Source organism: Sceloporus undulatus, chromosome 2 (genome assembly GCF_019175285.1).
Source record: "Sceloporus undulatus isolate JIND9_A2432 ecotype Alabama chromosome 2, SceUnd_v1.1, whole genome shotgun sequence".
In the NCBI taxonomy this organism is placed as follows: domain Eukaryota; kingdom Metazoa; phylum Chordata; class Lepidosauria; order Squamata; family Phrynosomatidae; genus Sceloporus; species Sceloporus undulatus.
The window spans coordinates 211,065,227-211,079,536 of record NC_056523.1 but is presented as its reverse complement, the minus strand read 5'-3'; the positions used below and the strand labels follow the sequence as shown (position 1 = coordinate 211,079,536).

The following is a 14,310-nucleotide window of genomic DNA, read 5'->3' as shown; positions in this document are numbered from 1 at the left end:
CTGTATTAAACTTAATATTGGGAAAGATCATGGTAGAAATTGCTCATCTATTCCCACTTGATGCATTTGGTTTTACCAGTTAAAGATCTGGAGGTGGTAGCGTTTTCCTAACTTCTGTCTTCTAATGCTGTGTCATACAAATCACCCTAACACTTGTTAAGTGAGCGTTTAAAAAATCCACATGTTTTCCATAGCATTTTCAGTCACAAGGTTTAAATGCCTACTGCAGCAGACAAGGCTACCATAGAACTATAATGACAAATTGGCTCTTACCACAAAAATAAAATAACTGTTTTTAAGGTTAAACTAGAAATAAAGCCCTACTTTATATCATTTTGTATAGCAAACTGGGATGAACTCACCTGGACCAAAGCCACTTATTTTACAAGTGTGCTCACCCTTTTGCTCTCACTTTGAAGAAAAGGTGAGAGCTTTCTTCTGCTGCAAAATCACTCTTCCCATGATAATTTGCTCAAAAGGTGTTGCTTTTAGTAAACAGCAGATTTGGAAGGAGTTATTAACAGAAAAAATGGTGAAAGGCTCTGACTGAGAGTATTCAGATCATATCTCCACAGCCATTAAAACAAATCAAGTAAGCAAGCAACCAAGTTGAGCGTGCGTTAGAAAAAAAGAATAACATTATGTATTTGACCATTTTGAACAAACATCATTTGTTTGACTGGTTAACCTATTTAGAAACATTAGCTTCCTTTACACTGAAAAAAAAATGCTGTGAATAACAAGATCTGCATCTTGTCTTTGGTCAGCTCTTGTATTCAATCTGGATGGTTCTTCATCTCATATTAATTTGAAAGTTGAAGATTCCTGTGTTGAGTGGGACTCCACAGGAGGCAAAAGCCAGGAAAACAAAATAAAGGGGAAAGAGAACAAAGGCAGGTAAGGAAAACTGATTTCTTCCTCAGAAGTAGCTTTACAAGTCTTATAGAGGTCCAACATGGTGAATAGATGTTTGTAATTTTTGTTGGCTGAAGATATTTAAAGTATAATCTTAAATTTAATTAACGTGTTGGCCATTGATACCAAACATTCTTGCCAGTAGTTTAAGAAGCTTTTAAGAACAAATAACATGGCACCTGTATTGATATGAGAAGTTCCTTTGCTCTGGAAAAGTGACATAACATAGAAAGAAAGTATTATCACAAAGAATTTTAGATGGATATATATATATATATAAGAAAGGTATGTACTAAGGTTAAGGACTTGCCCCTTTTGTGATATGGCTCATGCATGAAAGCCACACTCGTTGGAAGCAACTTTTTATATGTTGTAGGTATAGTGGGTCCTTGGTTTCCACTGGGGTTTGGTTCCCACCCTACCTTGGATACCAAAATCCATGGATGCTCAAGTCCCATTAACTATAATGGCCTAGTAAACTGGTGTCCCTTATTGAAAAAAGATGGCAAAACCAAGGTTTGCTTTTTTGAAAATTATATTTGTAAAGCTGCAAATAAGAATGAATTGAAACAATGGAATTAATTGTTTTTTAAACATCAGTTTGGGGTTTCTAGTAAGATAGAAAGTTTTAGACATAAAGAATGTCTCCTTTATAGATGGTTGCTGTTCTGTTTATCATGTGAATATCACATCCGTAACTTTTGGGGCTTTTCTGCGTCTAGCATGTTAAAAAAGCAAAGCTGTTCTTTTAAGCATCTTTGTAACCAACATCCTTCTGAGTGCTTACAAAAAAAGGCTGAAGGTACTGAAGTTACAATCTATTGGCATGCAGTAAACTTTCACACTTACACCTAAGGAACAGCATGGTCCAGGGGATGGTCAGATAGGTAAACAAAACCATTCTTTCATTCAAGTTAGGTCCAGAACACACTGCAGAAATATTCTAGTTAGAGATTACTTTAACTGTCCTGGCTCAGTGCTGGGGAATCCTGGGAATTGTAGTTTATTGTGGCACCAGAGCACTACGACAGAGAAAGCTAAATGTCTCACAAAACTACAGTTCCAAGAATTCCCTAGCATTGAGCCAAAGCAGTTAAAGCAGTCTCAAAGTGGATTATTTCTGTAATGTGTTTTGGACCTTAGTGGAGCAATTGGTGGTCCATAGGGGAAGTAAAAAGCAGTTGGGGGAACCACAAGGGTGTGTAGGAGAGAAGCATACACAGCAGCCCACAGGTGTGTGTTGTGAAATTTCAGGCAAAGCCACATGCTTAGCAGCTAGTAAAATCATTGCTATGGTCAGTGTTTCTGTATTGACTGTTTGTAATTGAACAGGGCTGTTCAGATGCTGACAGCATTTGCTATAAACGTTCTCCATGATTAATAGAAGCAATTAAATGCCTACAGTGTATGTTAACTTTCTCAAGTGTGAAGGAGGACATCCTAAGCCTGGTCAGCTCCATGGGTCTCTGATCTCAATAGTAGTAGATTCCACCATGTGTAAAAGGAGGTGGTAACAAACTGAGTGCAGTGGATGAAACTTGGAAAGGCCTAAATACCCTAAAGGCATCAGATCCTGTCTAATCTAGGAATCTAAGCAAGGTCAGCTCTGGTTAATACTCTGATGGGAGTCTCCCAACAAATACCAAGTACCGTAGGCTATATTACTGAGGAAGGAATTGGCAAAACCACCTCTGAGAAATCGTTGCCTATGAAAACCCTATGAAATTCATGGAGTTACCATGTCAGCATGCAACTTAGAGGTATACACACACAAAGATGAAACTTCTGTAAAATTCCAGCAAGGCTTAACACATTTAAAACCTGCTTTGAAATATAGTTCTTAAAATACTTGTCATTATATTTTATAAGAAATTAGCATTTTTTGGATAAATATGTATAGATAATAGTGGCTACATTACAATAAGGCAAATACTGTTGGTTCTAAAGAAGATATTTCTGCTTTTTAAAAAATATGGCTGTACATAGCCATGAAGTAGCTTTTAACTGCCTATTTTTGTCTAACAGTGGCCAGATCACCCATCTGAAGAACAATGCAAGGTGATAATGTGCCTCTTCCAGCCATAGGATTTAGTCTCCAGCATTACTCTTTAGTGTTCTTCTTTCAGTTCTTGCTCTTTAGACTTAGCATGAATCACTTCAACAGCCTTTACTAGTAGACAAACTGCTATGTTCCATTGTAGATCCTACAGTTTTGTTATGCCATCTTTTGCTTTAACACTTAAACTCTTTCTGAAAAGAATAGAAGGCACTATTGAATTTTAGCCTTTTACATCTTGAAAACTACTGACAAAAATTGAAATATAAAGTCATCAGTTGTCCATCAGAGTTGGCCTCTCTGATGTTTATGATATGTAGTTCGTCATGTCCTCCATAATGGGACTGTAACCCTAGATTGTCACTTTTTAATTTGAAGTAAATGAAGGGATCTTAATAGCAGTGGCTGTGGTTTGAGGGATGGGTGGGAGCTCATCCCACAGCCACAGGATTAGATGTTCCCCTGCTACTTAAAATATGGGTTGCCACTGGGTCTCATACTGCCAAAATTAACAGCATGGCTGCTCTTTAAAGTCATCTTGAAGAGACAGTGCTACAGCAGATTCTATTCTTCCTCACCCTGGCTCCTTGTTTGATACTGTGTGAAATTAATATACAGTATCTCTTTCCTGAAAGAGGATTTAAATTTTTAGCTAGCTGCTAGAACAGACTTGGACAGCCACCTAATACCCCAGTACTGTATCTAATTTGCCTCCTTCCAATAATTTCAGTTTAATAACAGAGGGTGCTATTATTTCTCTGGTAGAAGCAACTGGTGAAGTGAGGTATAGCTTGAAACATGATGCTTAAATTTTGTATCACTAAACAGTACTAGGAAGGGAACAGTTACTAAATGTACTGACACATGTCTGCTGTAATTTGGATATCACCTTTTGCCCTTTGACAACCTGGCTGAAGTAATGGTTCTGGAGAATTAAACAGGTTGTCTTAACAGTTTGTATGTCTTCTCTCATAGAGATGCAGTCGAAACTATTACTCTTTGTTAGTTGAACAAATAAAATACTATAGAAATGGCAATGGTACAATTATTTTGCCTTAAGAAATCAAACGGTGAACATCAGCACCACTCAGAGTGATGATCCATGAACTAGGGCTAGTCCATATGCCATCAGCTCCCAGTCCCTAGTGAGTTTCCGGGAAAGCAAGAAACAGTTGCAGTCCATGGACATAAATATGATGCCAGTCTCCCACAACAGATAGCTTTAGAAACACTGGTGTACATGGTATCCTTGAACAGTTACAGAGAATTTGGCATTTATTTTCATGTGAGCAATCAGATTCTTTAAATGCACCAACTATTTTAAAATATGGTACATGTCTTTGTGTATACTAGTAAAGGCTGTTAGTGTAACTGTTGTCTTCTCGGTGAAGGGATCTGTGACCACTTACCTGAAAAATAGCATGACAGCATTTGGGTTGGATTTGCTGGGTGTGTGGGAAGGATTAATTGCCGTCTGGCCTGTTTGTAACAAATGCATTTGTGTTAATGAGCATGCTATTTTTCTTCCTTACCTGGCAGCAGAACTAAGGTTGCTTTTATGGTAGAAATGAGAAGGGCTTCATAGTAAAGATAAACATAGAGTAGGATCTAGTGTTGTTATGTGTTCCCTCTTTTTCCCTGAAGATATGCTTTAATTTCTTGGCTTTGCTATCTTTTCATGCTTCCCTTATTTCTCTTTTTCTTTTGGTAAGTAACTTTTCTTTAGTATGCTTTGTCTTTTCAAGGCACCTTTTCAGTGTTGTTGTAATTGTATTCACATCCACATTAGGATTTCATTCTGAAAATAATAATGCAGTTACTTTGATACCACTTTTCTACCATAGACACTCTGCTTTACAGAATAAACGAATCCACTTTAAAATTCCCCCAAGACTCAGACTAGTCTCCCCAAATTTTTTTTGAGATATAATGAGTTGACTGCAGTCAGTGTGATACCAAAGAGTGGTAAGATTATGCCAGCATTGCAGGGAGAGTTACTGATGTAATGAGATTGGGGAGCTGTCTGATTTCAAGATACCCACTTCTAATCAGACTGGCCTTGGTCCCTTTTGTAAGGTGTCATTTCCACTCCCCTGTGGATATACCAGAATACTCACTTTCAATCTTTTCCATCCACCTACACCGTCTGATCTTCTGTAATAGCAGCTCCTCTGTTGACACAGCATGACTTTATCTCCCTTCTAGTAGCATCTTTTGTGCATGGCTGTTCATATTGATTACCTCTTGACTAAGCATGGCTAGCTGAACAAACGCCTCTAATAGTGCATGAGTCATATATTACTCTAAATGCTTGTGTTTTTTCAAAGCTACCTTGTTTCCATTATTCACATACTATAGTGTCCATTGCTTGTGTGGTGCAGCATGGTACCAATTCATTTCTTGTCATCTTACAGAAGTGGCACTCCATCTCCAAAACGGTCATCAGTTACCTCACGTTCACCTTTGATAAGAGGAAGCAGAGATAGATTTACTGGGGAATCGTACACAGTGTTAGGTAAGGTGTTTTCAAGCTTTCTTACTTGCAGTTGTGGCATTGTGGATAGAAAACACTGGAATGATTTTTTATTTTCACTGGGGCATGAAATTATAAACCACATTCAACAATTTGAATTCTGATTTTTGAACAGTTTGTGTGTTTAAACATACCTGAAGTATTCACTGATGTCTCTGTACTTTTTTTACAGGTGATACTACTATTGAAAATGGGCAACACTACTGGGAAGTAAAGGCCCAGAAAGACTGCAAATCCTACAGTGTAGGAGTAGCATATAAAAATATGGGGAAATTTGATCAGCTGGGAAAGACTAATACAAGCTGGTGTGTACATGTAAATAACTGGCTCCAGACCACATTTGCTGCCAAACACAATAATAAAGCAAAAACATTAGACGTCATTGTTCCAGACAGAATAGGAGTCTATTGTGACTTTGATGGAGGTAATTCTGAGTCCCCATATTCTAAGTAAATGTTGTGAAGAAATCCTGGAAACTTGTATCTTTGTTGATTTGCTAGATGCTTTTTTTCAGAGCGAGATGAGAGCATTGGCCTAAATGCAGTTGCTACTCCCAACTAGTGTAGAGGCATTGAAGCATTGGCAGTGATATGCCTTTATTTTAGCAGTTGGATTTAGACTATTGCAAATAACAGTGGTTTGAGGCTCTAGTCAAGTTTTACATCCCTATAGATGTTGGACTGCTGTTTCCATCATAGCTATTAATAAGGAACTGGGAGTTGCAATTCAACATCTGGAGGGCCACACAATTACTTCTTGTGTTCTATTTGTGCTGGGGAAGAAAACCTGGGTTAAATGGGGTTAGGAGGCCTAAAACTGCAGGTGATGCTCTGGTGGCTTTTAACAGAAAAGTGGGAAAGCCCTCATTGCTTATTTCTTCTTGAGGTTCGAAATAGCAGTTGGGTGACTTCCAGCCAAAACATGTTCAAAGAAAAAGACATTAATATCCCCAACCTCACCTTCTTCCCCCCAATTGCAATATACAGAGCTATAATGGTTTTTAAAAACTAAGGGCCTATACAGACCAGCACTTTGTGCTGACCTGTGGGCAGAGTCAGGCCGCATTGTCCTCATGCTGGATGCCCTGACTTCGCCTCCACTGCACCATTTTGGTGCACGCCAGTCTGCATGTCCACAGAGCAAGAGGAGGAAGGAAGAGGAAAGAGGAGGAAGAGTGTCGGCGGCAGGGGGAAGAGGAAGGATGAGAGGAGGCAGAGGCAGTGGCAGCAGGGAAAAGAGGAGGAACAAGGAAGAAGAAGAGACAGCAGGAAGAGTGGCGGTGGCAATGGAGGTGGTGGGGGAAGAGGAGGAGGAAGAAGGAAGAACCGGACGAGGAAGGGAGGCAGCGACTTCTGGGGGCGAGGGTGGCAAAGTTCCAATATGCCCAATGGTAGCGTGGCAATGTGGCCACTCCACCACTGAGGACAATGAGATTTGGGCATCCACGGATTTTGGTATCCGTGGGGGGATCCAAAACGGATTCCCTGCAGACACCAAATGCCCACTGTATCTCATGTACATCAAGTGACAACAATGTCAATTACTACCTGGAATTAAAATGGATTTAACACATGAATATGTGGTAAAGTCAGTGGGGTAGCGTTTCCCCTTCTATCTAGATCCATTTTATTGCAAACTGTTGTAGCGTAATCAAATCATGTTGCTTTCTTATGATCTGAGTTCTAGTTGTCAAATATTTTCCTACAGAGCTTGAATCATATTTGTTAATATACAACCTAATGACTAGAGAAATTAAAAGGAAAGCAAACTGGTATTTATTTGAATTGTCAATCTGCTTTTTTTCTCCTCAGGTCAGCTCTCTTTTTATAATGCAACTTCAAAGCAGTTACTGTACACCTTCAAAACGAAATTCACCCAACCACTCTTACCAGGCTTCATGGTTAGTTTTTATTAACTAATCAAGTTTTTGTAATTACTGCTTTAAATAGCATTGTCTATATCACTCACTGCTTAAAGTGCAAGTAAAATATTTTTATAATGTGGAAAATGCCCTTATTGGAACAAAAATTTGGGACTGATTTCAAATGTTTAGTGTGTCAGTATTTCATTTGTAATGATGACATATAATTAAAAACTGTTTACACCAAGGGGCAAAACTGGTTACCATTACTTATTCCAGGGCTTTAGGCATGCCACAGATCAAGAGTGCAGAGAAACATCTAAAGGAACTGAGAATCTTTAGTTTATGTTTTAAAATAGAAAATGTTCAAGCCATCACTTTTGGAAAATAATGTGCATATTTTGTGCAGGTTGCAGAATTTGGATTGACCCAGGTGAACAGATACATTAATTCTGATTGCACATATCTTACTGTTTTAAAAATATGGAGTATTATCATATTGGAATAGTTTTTTTAAACCTGGCTATGCTCTTGCGTTGTTGGATTGACATTTGCTAGTAATATTTGAAAGGACATAAAGTAAATCATGTATCTGTTAATACCAAGACACTTCTTCGTTTGAATTGTCTTTGTATATACTGCAGAATTAGGGACTAGAAAAAAATAATGCATGTTTAATGCTTCAAGAGCCATCTTTCGAAAAGATAACTCTGTTACCTTTGGTTTTGAGGCTGTAATACTGCAAAGTGCCTCTTAATGTTAATTGTCACAGTCATACTTCTAGCAGGTTGTTGCAAAACAGGGTCTCCTTTTTTTAAAGATTCTGGATACTTGTGGAGTACCTCATATATACATTTTTAATTTCCTTTTTTATTTTGCAAATAAAATGAAAATAAAATCCAGGGTGGTCTTTCAAGGACTCATGCTAACTGTTTTTTTTTTTCGGGACTTATACAATATAGGCAGTTGAGGGAGGAAGAAATTGGAGAACTAAGGGAGAAGAAGCATACCACTTCATATCTAAGAATTTACACTATCCAGTGTCGTATAGGTGTCTGATATCAATGAATTCTCTTCCTATTCATGTTAAAAATGTCTAGGGAGCTAGATTCCTTTTGAAGCTAAAACCCATTTTTTAGCATTGGAGAGAAACTGCATTGTTAAATTATAATAAATTGAGTCAGATATTTTCAGCTGTAGTCTCTTAATTTACTGTGGCCGACAGCATGCAGTCTGTAGTTGCATGTTGCAGACCGTAAAATCAAAATCTAAATTCATTCATTTAAAATTATTGCATTAGCACCAAAGAGAATAAAACAATATATAAACCAACAGTAAGAATATAACAAATTATTGTAAACACACCAGTTATTAAAATCAGTAGCAGGTACCAAACCATAGGTTTGTTTGCTAAGCATTATTAGTATATTTATGATGCATACATACTAGTGATTTGTTCAGAGGTGGGTTTCATGGTTGAATTGACCCCTGGTCTCTAGAGCTGTAGTCCAACACTCAAGCCATTACGCTACATGTGACTCGCTGGGTTTACTTACTGCACATACATTTAATAATTTACTTACTGCACATACATTTAATAATTCCCGAATAGGGTATTAATAGGTTTTTTATGTGAGAAGAGAGTCCAAATTTAAGAAACCTTCACTTTGCTTCTTTTTTTAAAGGTTTGGTGTGGTGGTCTTACATTAACAACAGGACTTCAAGTTCCTACTGCTGTAAAAACGCTGCAGAAGAGTGAAAATGGATTAAGCGGTTCTTCTAGTAGTCTAACCAATGTTGCCCAGTGATGTTTCCACTTCTAGGTTTACTGCTTTTCTTTGCAGGTAGTATTTGAAGGGTTTGTGAGCAACGGTTTAATGTGTTCCTGCTATTTCTAAGGCCTGAGTGCCACTACTGCAAAATGTTTGGAGCTGCACTGAAGTGTTAGCAGGAATGTACTGCGAATCTGCAGTGTAATAGGAAAATAGGCATCTTTTTTTTAGAGGAGAAAGTATTTGAGGCTGTAGCTATGTGCTTCTTCTAGACTAAATTTGATTACTTGTCTATGGATGCTTATAACTGATCACTTCAACATGATGTAGAGCCAAGACAGTTATGATCTTATTGTAAAAGCCCTAAATGCTTTTCTTCTCTATAGACTCACTCCTGATGCTGAGCTAGGGAGTCATGCACTGAGGCTTCACCAATAACCTGTTAATGCTAGTCTAAAGGTTTACCACCCAGTAAAATAGAAAGGGGGAGGGTTAAAATACATCTATTTTGATCAGTGTCCTTCAGTTTAAGATTGCTACTAAACTGTTACGGTTAACCTTGGAACATGTCATGGACCACATTTTGAACTGGTGTTTGGACACAGTGTCCCATTAACCAGATAGAATATTTTGTGGAATGAAGAATGTCACTTGCATTAAATGCTGTATGATCATGTTATTTATCTCCAATTTTTGAAGTGCTTTCCTTATGTGAAATACTTGTAATGGTGGAGATTAAGTCACATTGCTGAATTCAGTCTGAACTATGTTGATAAAACAGTTCTCTAGATTTTTTTTTCTGAATGAGCAAACCTCTTTGAGGTAACATTGCTCTCAGAGTCTGCTCAAGCCATGCTGCTTTATCTGTAAACAACTGGATTGTTCCATATATACACCTTAGTTCTTAAGCCTTTAAAACTAGATGGAATCTATAATTGTTGAACTCCCAGATAGTCAAATACCTTAATTCTCTAACGTGGGAAATATTCTGGTCCTAAACGATCCATTTCAAAGCTTTTTTCTTTAGCTATAAAAAGTAGATTATACATTCCAGTTTGAAGACCCATAATTCATGTGCTCATATTATGGAGTCAGAAGCATAAATGAAGGTTGGCATGTCTAGATTTCATGGTACTTTTCTTCTCACCTTTATAAAATTTTGTCTTGGCTTCTTTCTCATGTTTCCAACAAAGCACTTAGTGTTGGGTTTTTAAAAAGTTTCTGTAGGTTTGCTGGCGGTCTCTGAGAAACCTCACAAAAGGACATTAAAGGATATGTGTTTTTGTTTGTTCTGAAAAATAGATTCAGTTTGGATGTTTACCTTCTCAGTGGAATTATGTAAATTGCTTCTACAGAATTCTTTATGTGTCTATGTTTATCTAATCAGTGTTCTTTCTTGTCCTCTTGCAAAAGAGTTCCCTACCAGCAAATCAGAGTAAGGATGTTCAACAGAATTCGGATCACTTAAAATGTCCTTCTCTGTTTAGCTTTATCATGTATTCCAATAATCAAAGAACACATGATTTATTCCAGTGTTACATTCTATACTGCAACACTTCCCTGTACTTCTGATGCCGATTCTTTTTGTATTTGCCGCACTTAACCTCAAGTTTTTATTCCTTGCACTTTTGATCTGTGAAATAAAGGTGTTTTGATAACAGGTTTCGAGATCAAATATCAGCTACTGTTGGGGTAAAACAGAGTATATAAAATACTTTAGTGAATATTTTGAGTCCTGTAAACCAACATCCAGTTAGTCTGCATAGTGGTGAGATCCCCAAAGTTCAAATGATACCATTTGGGTATAAGTTCCTATTAGCCACTAAGTAAGCTATGAAAACAGGACTGAGGTTATGGTTTTTCCCTTGGTGTGTACATGCCCACAGTATATCTAGTTCAAACATCTTAAAGAATTTTCTACAGATTAACTGACCTGCATAGGAATCCAGATGCAGTTCCATGGTTAGAGTTTCCTAACATGCATCTGGAAGCATAAACTGACACATAGCTGAGGGTTATTATTATTTTTCTTTATGGAAAGACTACTGTGAAATTGTGACACTGGTGCTTAGTTCTGTTGCTGCTCAACAGGGTAGTTCCCTATCAGTTCAATGAAATAGGGTACAGTGATGAGAGGAAATGCCTTAAGCACTTTAGACATGTTTCTTAGATTGTGAAATGTATGCGCTCACAACCCTGACTGGTTCTCATTCTGGAATAAGCATGCTGATGTTGGTGCAATTGAGAAAAGGATTGCTCAGTTTGATTGTGTTGACTCTTCAAGTGGCAGTTGTGGTTGACAAGGCATGGCGTTTTCCCTGTATGTACATAATTTGTCCGCATACCCAATGTAAAATTTAAAGTATTTTTGTATTTGTAGCAAGCAAGGGTTTGTTTTGTATATTTACAGGAAAAAAAAACCTAAGGTGTATGACTAATTTAGTGTTCAGAAATTATGACCTTTCGTTTATTATAATTATGTAACAAAAGTTGGCTTCATCTTAGGGAATCCAATAGCAAATTGAATTTAAACGTCAGACTGTGTGAACTTGCTGAGAGTTTCAAATGTGAACGTCTTGAACACCCAAGCCAATATTATGAATGGGATTTCAAGGTTTAATATTTGAATGTTATACAATAACTAAAGACTTAATTTTAAGCTCGAGGACTTAGCAACACCACCTTCGGTCACTCTCTTCTGTTCTTTATCCTGTTTGCTAGGACTCTATTCCCTTTTGCGGTGTAGAACAGGTTGGAAGCAAGATACAGTCTGGCAAATATTGACAAGTTAGTATTTTGTATAGTCATTTTTCAACTGAGTGTAATAGTATAATGGTTGTCCATCTTGTTAACCTTACCTGTTCTGGACGTTATTTTTTCCCCTGGGATTAAAGTAAAGTGTTCTGAAAGTTAATTGATTTGAAGGGGACCTTTAAATTTGCTCACCCTCTCTGGCACCTCTTCCACCCTGCAGAAATAAAACGGTTTGACACCACTTTTGCCATGACTTTATCCTACAAAATAGGGTATTTGTAGTTTGGTGAGGTCTTCAACCTGGTCTGTCTCAGAGATCTGGTGCCTCAGCAAACTACAAATCCCAGGATTCTGTAGGATAGAGTCGTGGCAGTTAAAGTGGTGTCAATCTGCTTTATTTCTGCAGTGTGGCTACACCCATGCCTTGCATTGGGCAGGTTTTGCCCCATGAGCTGTTCAGTTTTCACCTATGATAAACACTTCTGCTTGTGCCTTCTCAAAATGGCTCAATATCATTACTTTGCTAGAGGCATAAGGTGTTGATGCTAGAATGCTTATTGCTGTTACATCATACTGATCTTACTGAACAGGGAAGATTGCACATTGACAGTACCTCAGGTATGCAGTGCTTCCTTCTTGTTAAGTATCCTAAGACAACAGCCCTACTTGCCATAGCAACACTGTAAAATCCGGGTGCCTTAGACCCCATGGAGTGTTTTTATTTGCTGTGTCTTGAAATCAAACACATCTTACAGGCGTTTTGTATTAATAAAACTTTTTAAAGACTGCAGATTCCTTGTGTTTAATATGATTTTATTTTATCAAGGTATATACAACCTATCAAATATACAAAGGAAGCAGAAAAGAGACAATACAGAAAGAACAACTCTGGGGAACATTGTAGGGAGAAGGTTTTATGAGGTCCAAGGTTTCTCATGTAAAAGCAAATGTGGCCCTGAAGGTAATGGCACATGCGGATAAACATTGTATAAAAGTTCAAAAAGTTAGAAATGGACTTTAATGTACTTTCTCTCTTTACGAAATCAAATAAATTGAAAAGTGGGGTTAGTGAATATATCACACTTTTTACCTCCAATACCCTTTCTTTTGTGAGAAAGATTATGTGAGTGCAGATCGCCAGACATTGTAACCAGTATTCAACATTTCATCTCATCAGAACTTTTCATTTGTGACCTCTCTCCGTTCCTTCTGGCTACTAGAAGGCATACATAATGTCCTTATAACTCAGATTAGTGCTTCTAAGGTTATTTGATGTGAGAGAGAGCCATCCCCCCCCCCAAATGTGCCAGGGACCAGTGCCATATTTGTGCCCACTGGCTACACCTGTTTATTTCATTCCAGTAAACTACCTGCAGAGAGGCAGCTGATGGCACCAGTCCATGGACCAGAGCCTTCAGGTAGCACTGAATTGGGTGGGTATAGCCTTAATGAGCAAAGATAGTAATAAGGCAACACACATTTTAATGTTTGTTTTGTCATCTTGGCAATTATATATATCTCCAAAAGGTATATATAGTACCATTGCCCCATAGCCCTCCAGGACTCTGATGATAAATTTATGTTTATTTCATCTTACCAAGAAGGTGAAATGCCATCTATAAATTACTTTTTAAAATTGCTTCCATGTTAGCTGTAGAATAGCAAAATGCTGGAGGTGATTCAAGTTGGTGCCATTTCACTTCTAATTGCAGTTGACCCTCTGCATTTGTGGCTTTGACTTTTGCGGCTTTGGTTATTTGATACAAATGAATATTATTATTAATACACCTTTTCTAGGAACATTTGGGTCCTCTCCAGCCTGGCTCTCTGGCCAGCGTTTGCCAGATGTTTTGCTGGGAGGCCTAGGGATTCCTAGAGTTCAAGAAGGCATTTGTAGGTCTTTCCAACACAATTCTGTGTTCAGTTGCTGGTGGATTTTGACAATATAATTGTGCTGGAGGATCAAGAGATTCCTAGAGGTTAATTCTCTAGGTGAAAATGAAAATAAACCAGTACCTTTGTCTCCCCCCCCCCCCACTTTCAGGGGGGTCCTGGGTCCCCAACCCCACTAAATGTGGAGGACCCACAGTCAAGACCAGTGGTCCCAAAACTGTGCCCTTGAAGAGATTTTGGGCTTCAGCTCCCAGAAGCCTTGGCCATGTTGGCCAATATCCCTCAAAGAGCAGAGTTTGGAGGCCGCTGGTCTAGACCATGTAAAGGGATCTCCATAAAAAGCCAATAGTGATTTGAGTGTCTGGACTATAAGACCAGGGTTCAGTTCCCAGCTCAGCCTTGGGAACCCACTGGGTGCCCTTGGGCAAGTCACACTCTCTCAGCCTCCTCTGGGGAAGGCAAGGGCAAACCTCTGGACAAGAAAATCCCATGATGATACTAGGTCCATCTTTGGGGGCAGCGTTCA

General features: G+C 38.3%; 1 protein-coding gene across 3 annotated transcripts in view; it reads left to right on the top strand.

The window, feature by feature from the left end:
• Positions 1-12,681, top strand: part of FSD1L (fibronectin type III and SPRY domain containing 1 like) — a 41,287-nt gene extending 28,606 nt beyond the window's left edge. Inside the window, exons 9-14 of one of the 3 annotated variants that reach the window (XM_042453310.1) lie at positions 768-897; positions 2,941-2,973; positions 5,386-5,486; positions 5,677-5,928; positions 7,316-7,404; positions 9,051-12,681. In XM_042453310.1, coding sequence (XP_042309244.1) covers positions 768-897; positions 2,941-2,973; positions 5,386-5,486; positions 5,677-5,928; positions 7,316-7,404; positions 9,051-9,173 — 728 coding nt within the window. In that variant the 3' untranslated portion in view covers positions 9,174-12,681. The remainder of the gene's footprint in view (positions 1-767; positions 898-2,940; positions 2,974-5,385; positions 5,487-5,676; positions 5,929-7,315; positions 7,405-9,050) is intronic. The other 2 variants (XM_042453312.1, XM_042453311.1) reach the window with 2 other exon arrangements.
• Positions 12,682-14,310: the final 1,629 nt, after the last annotated feature.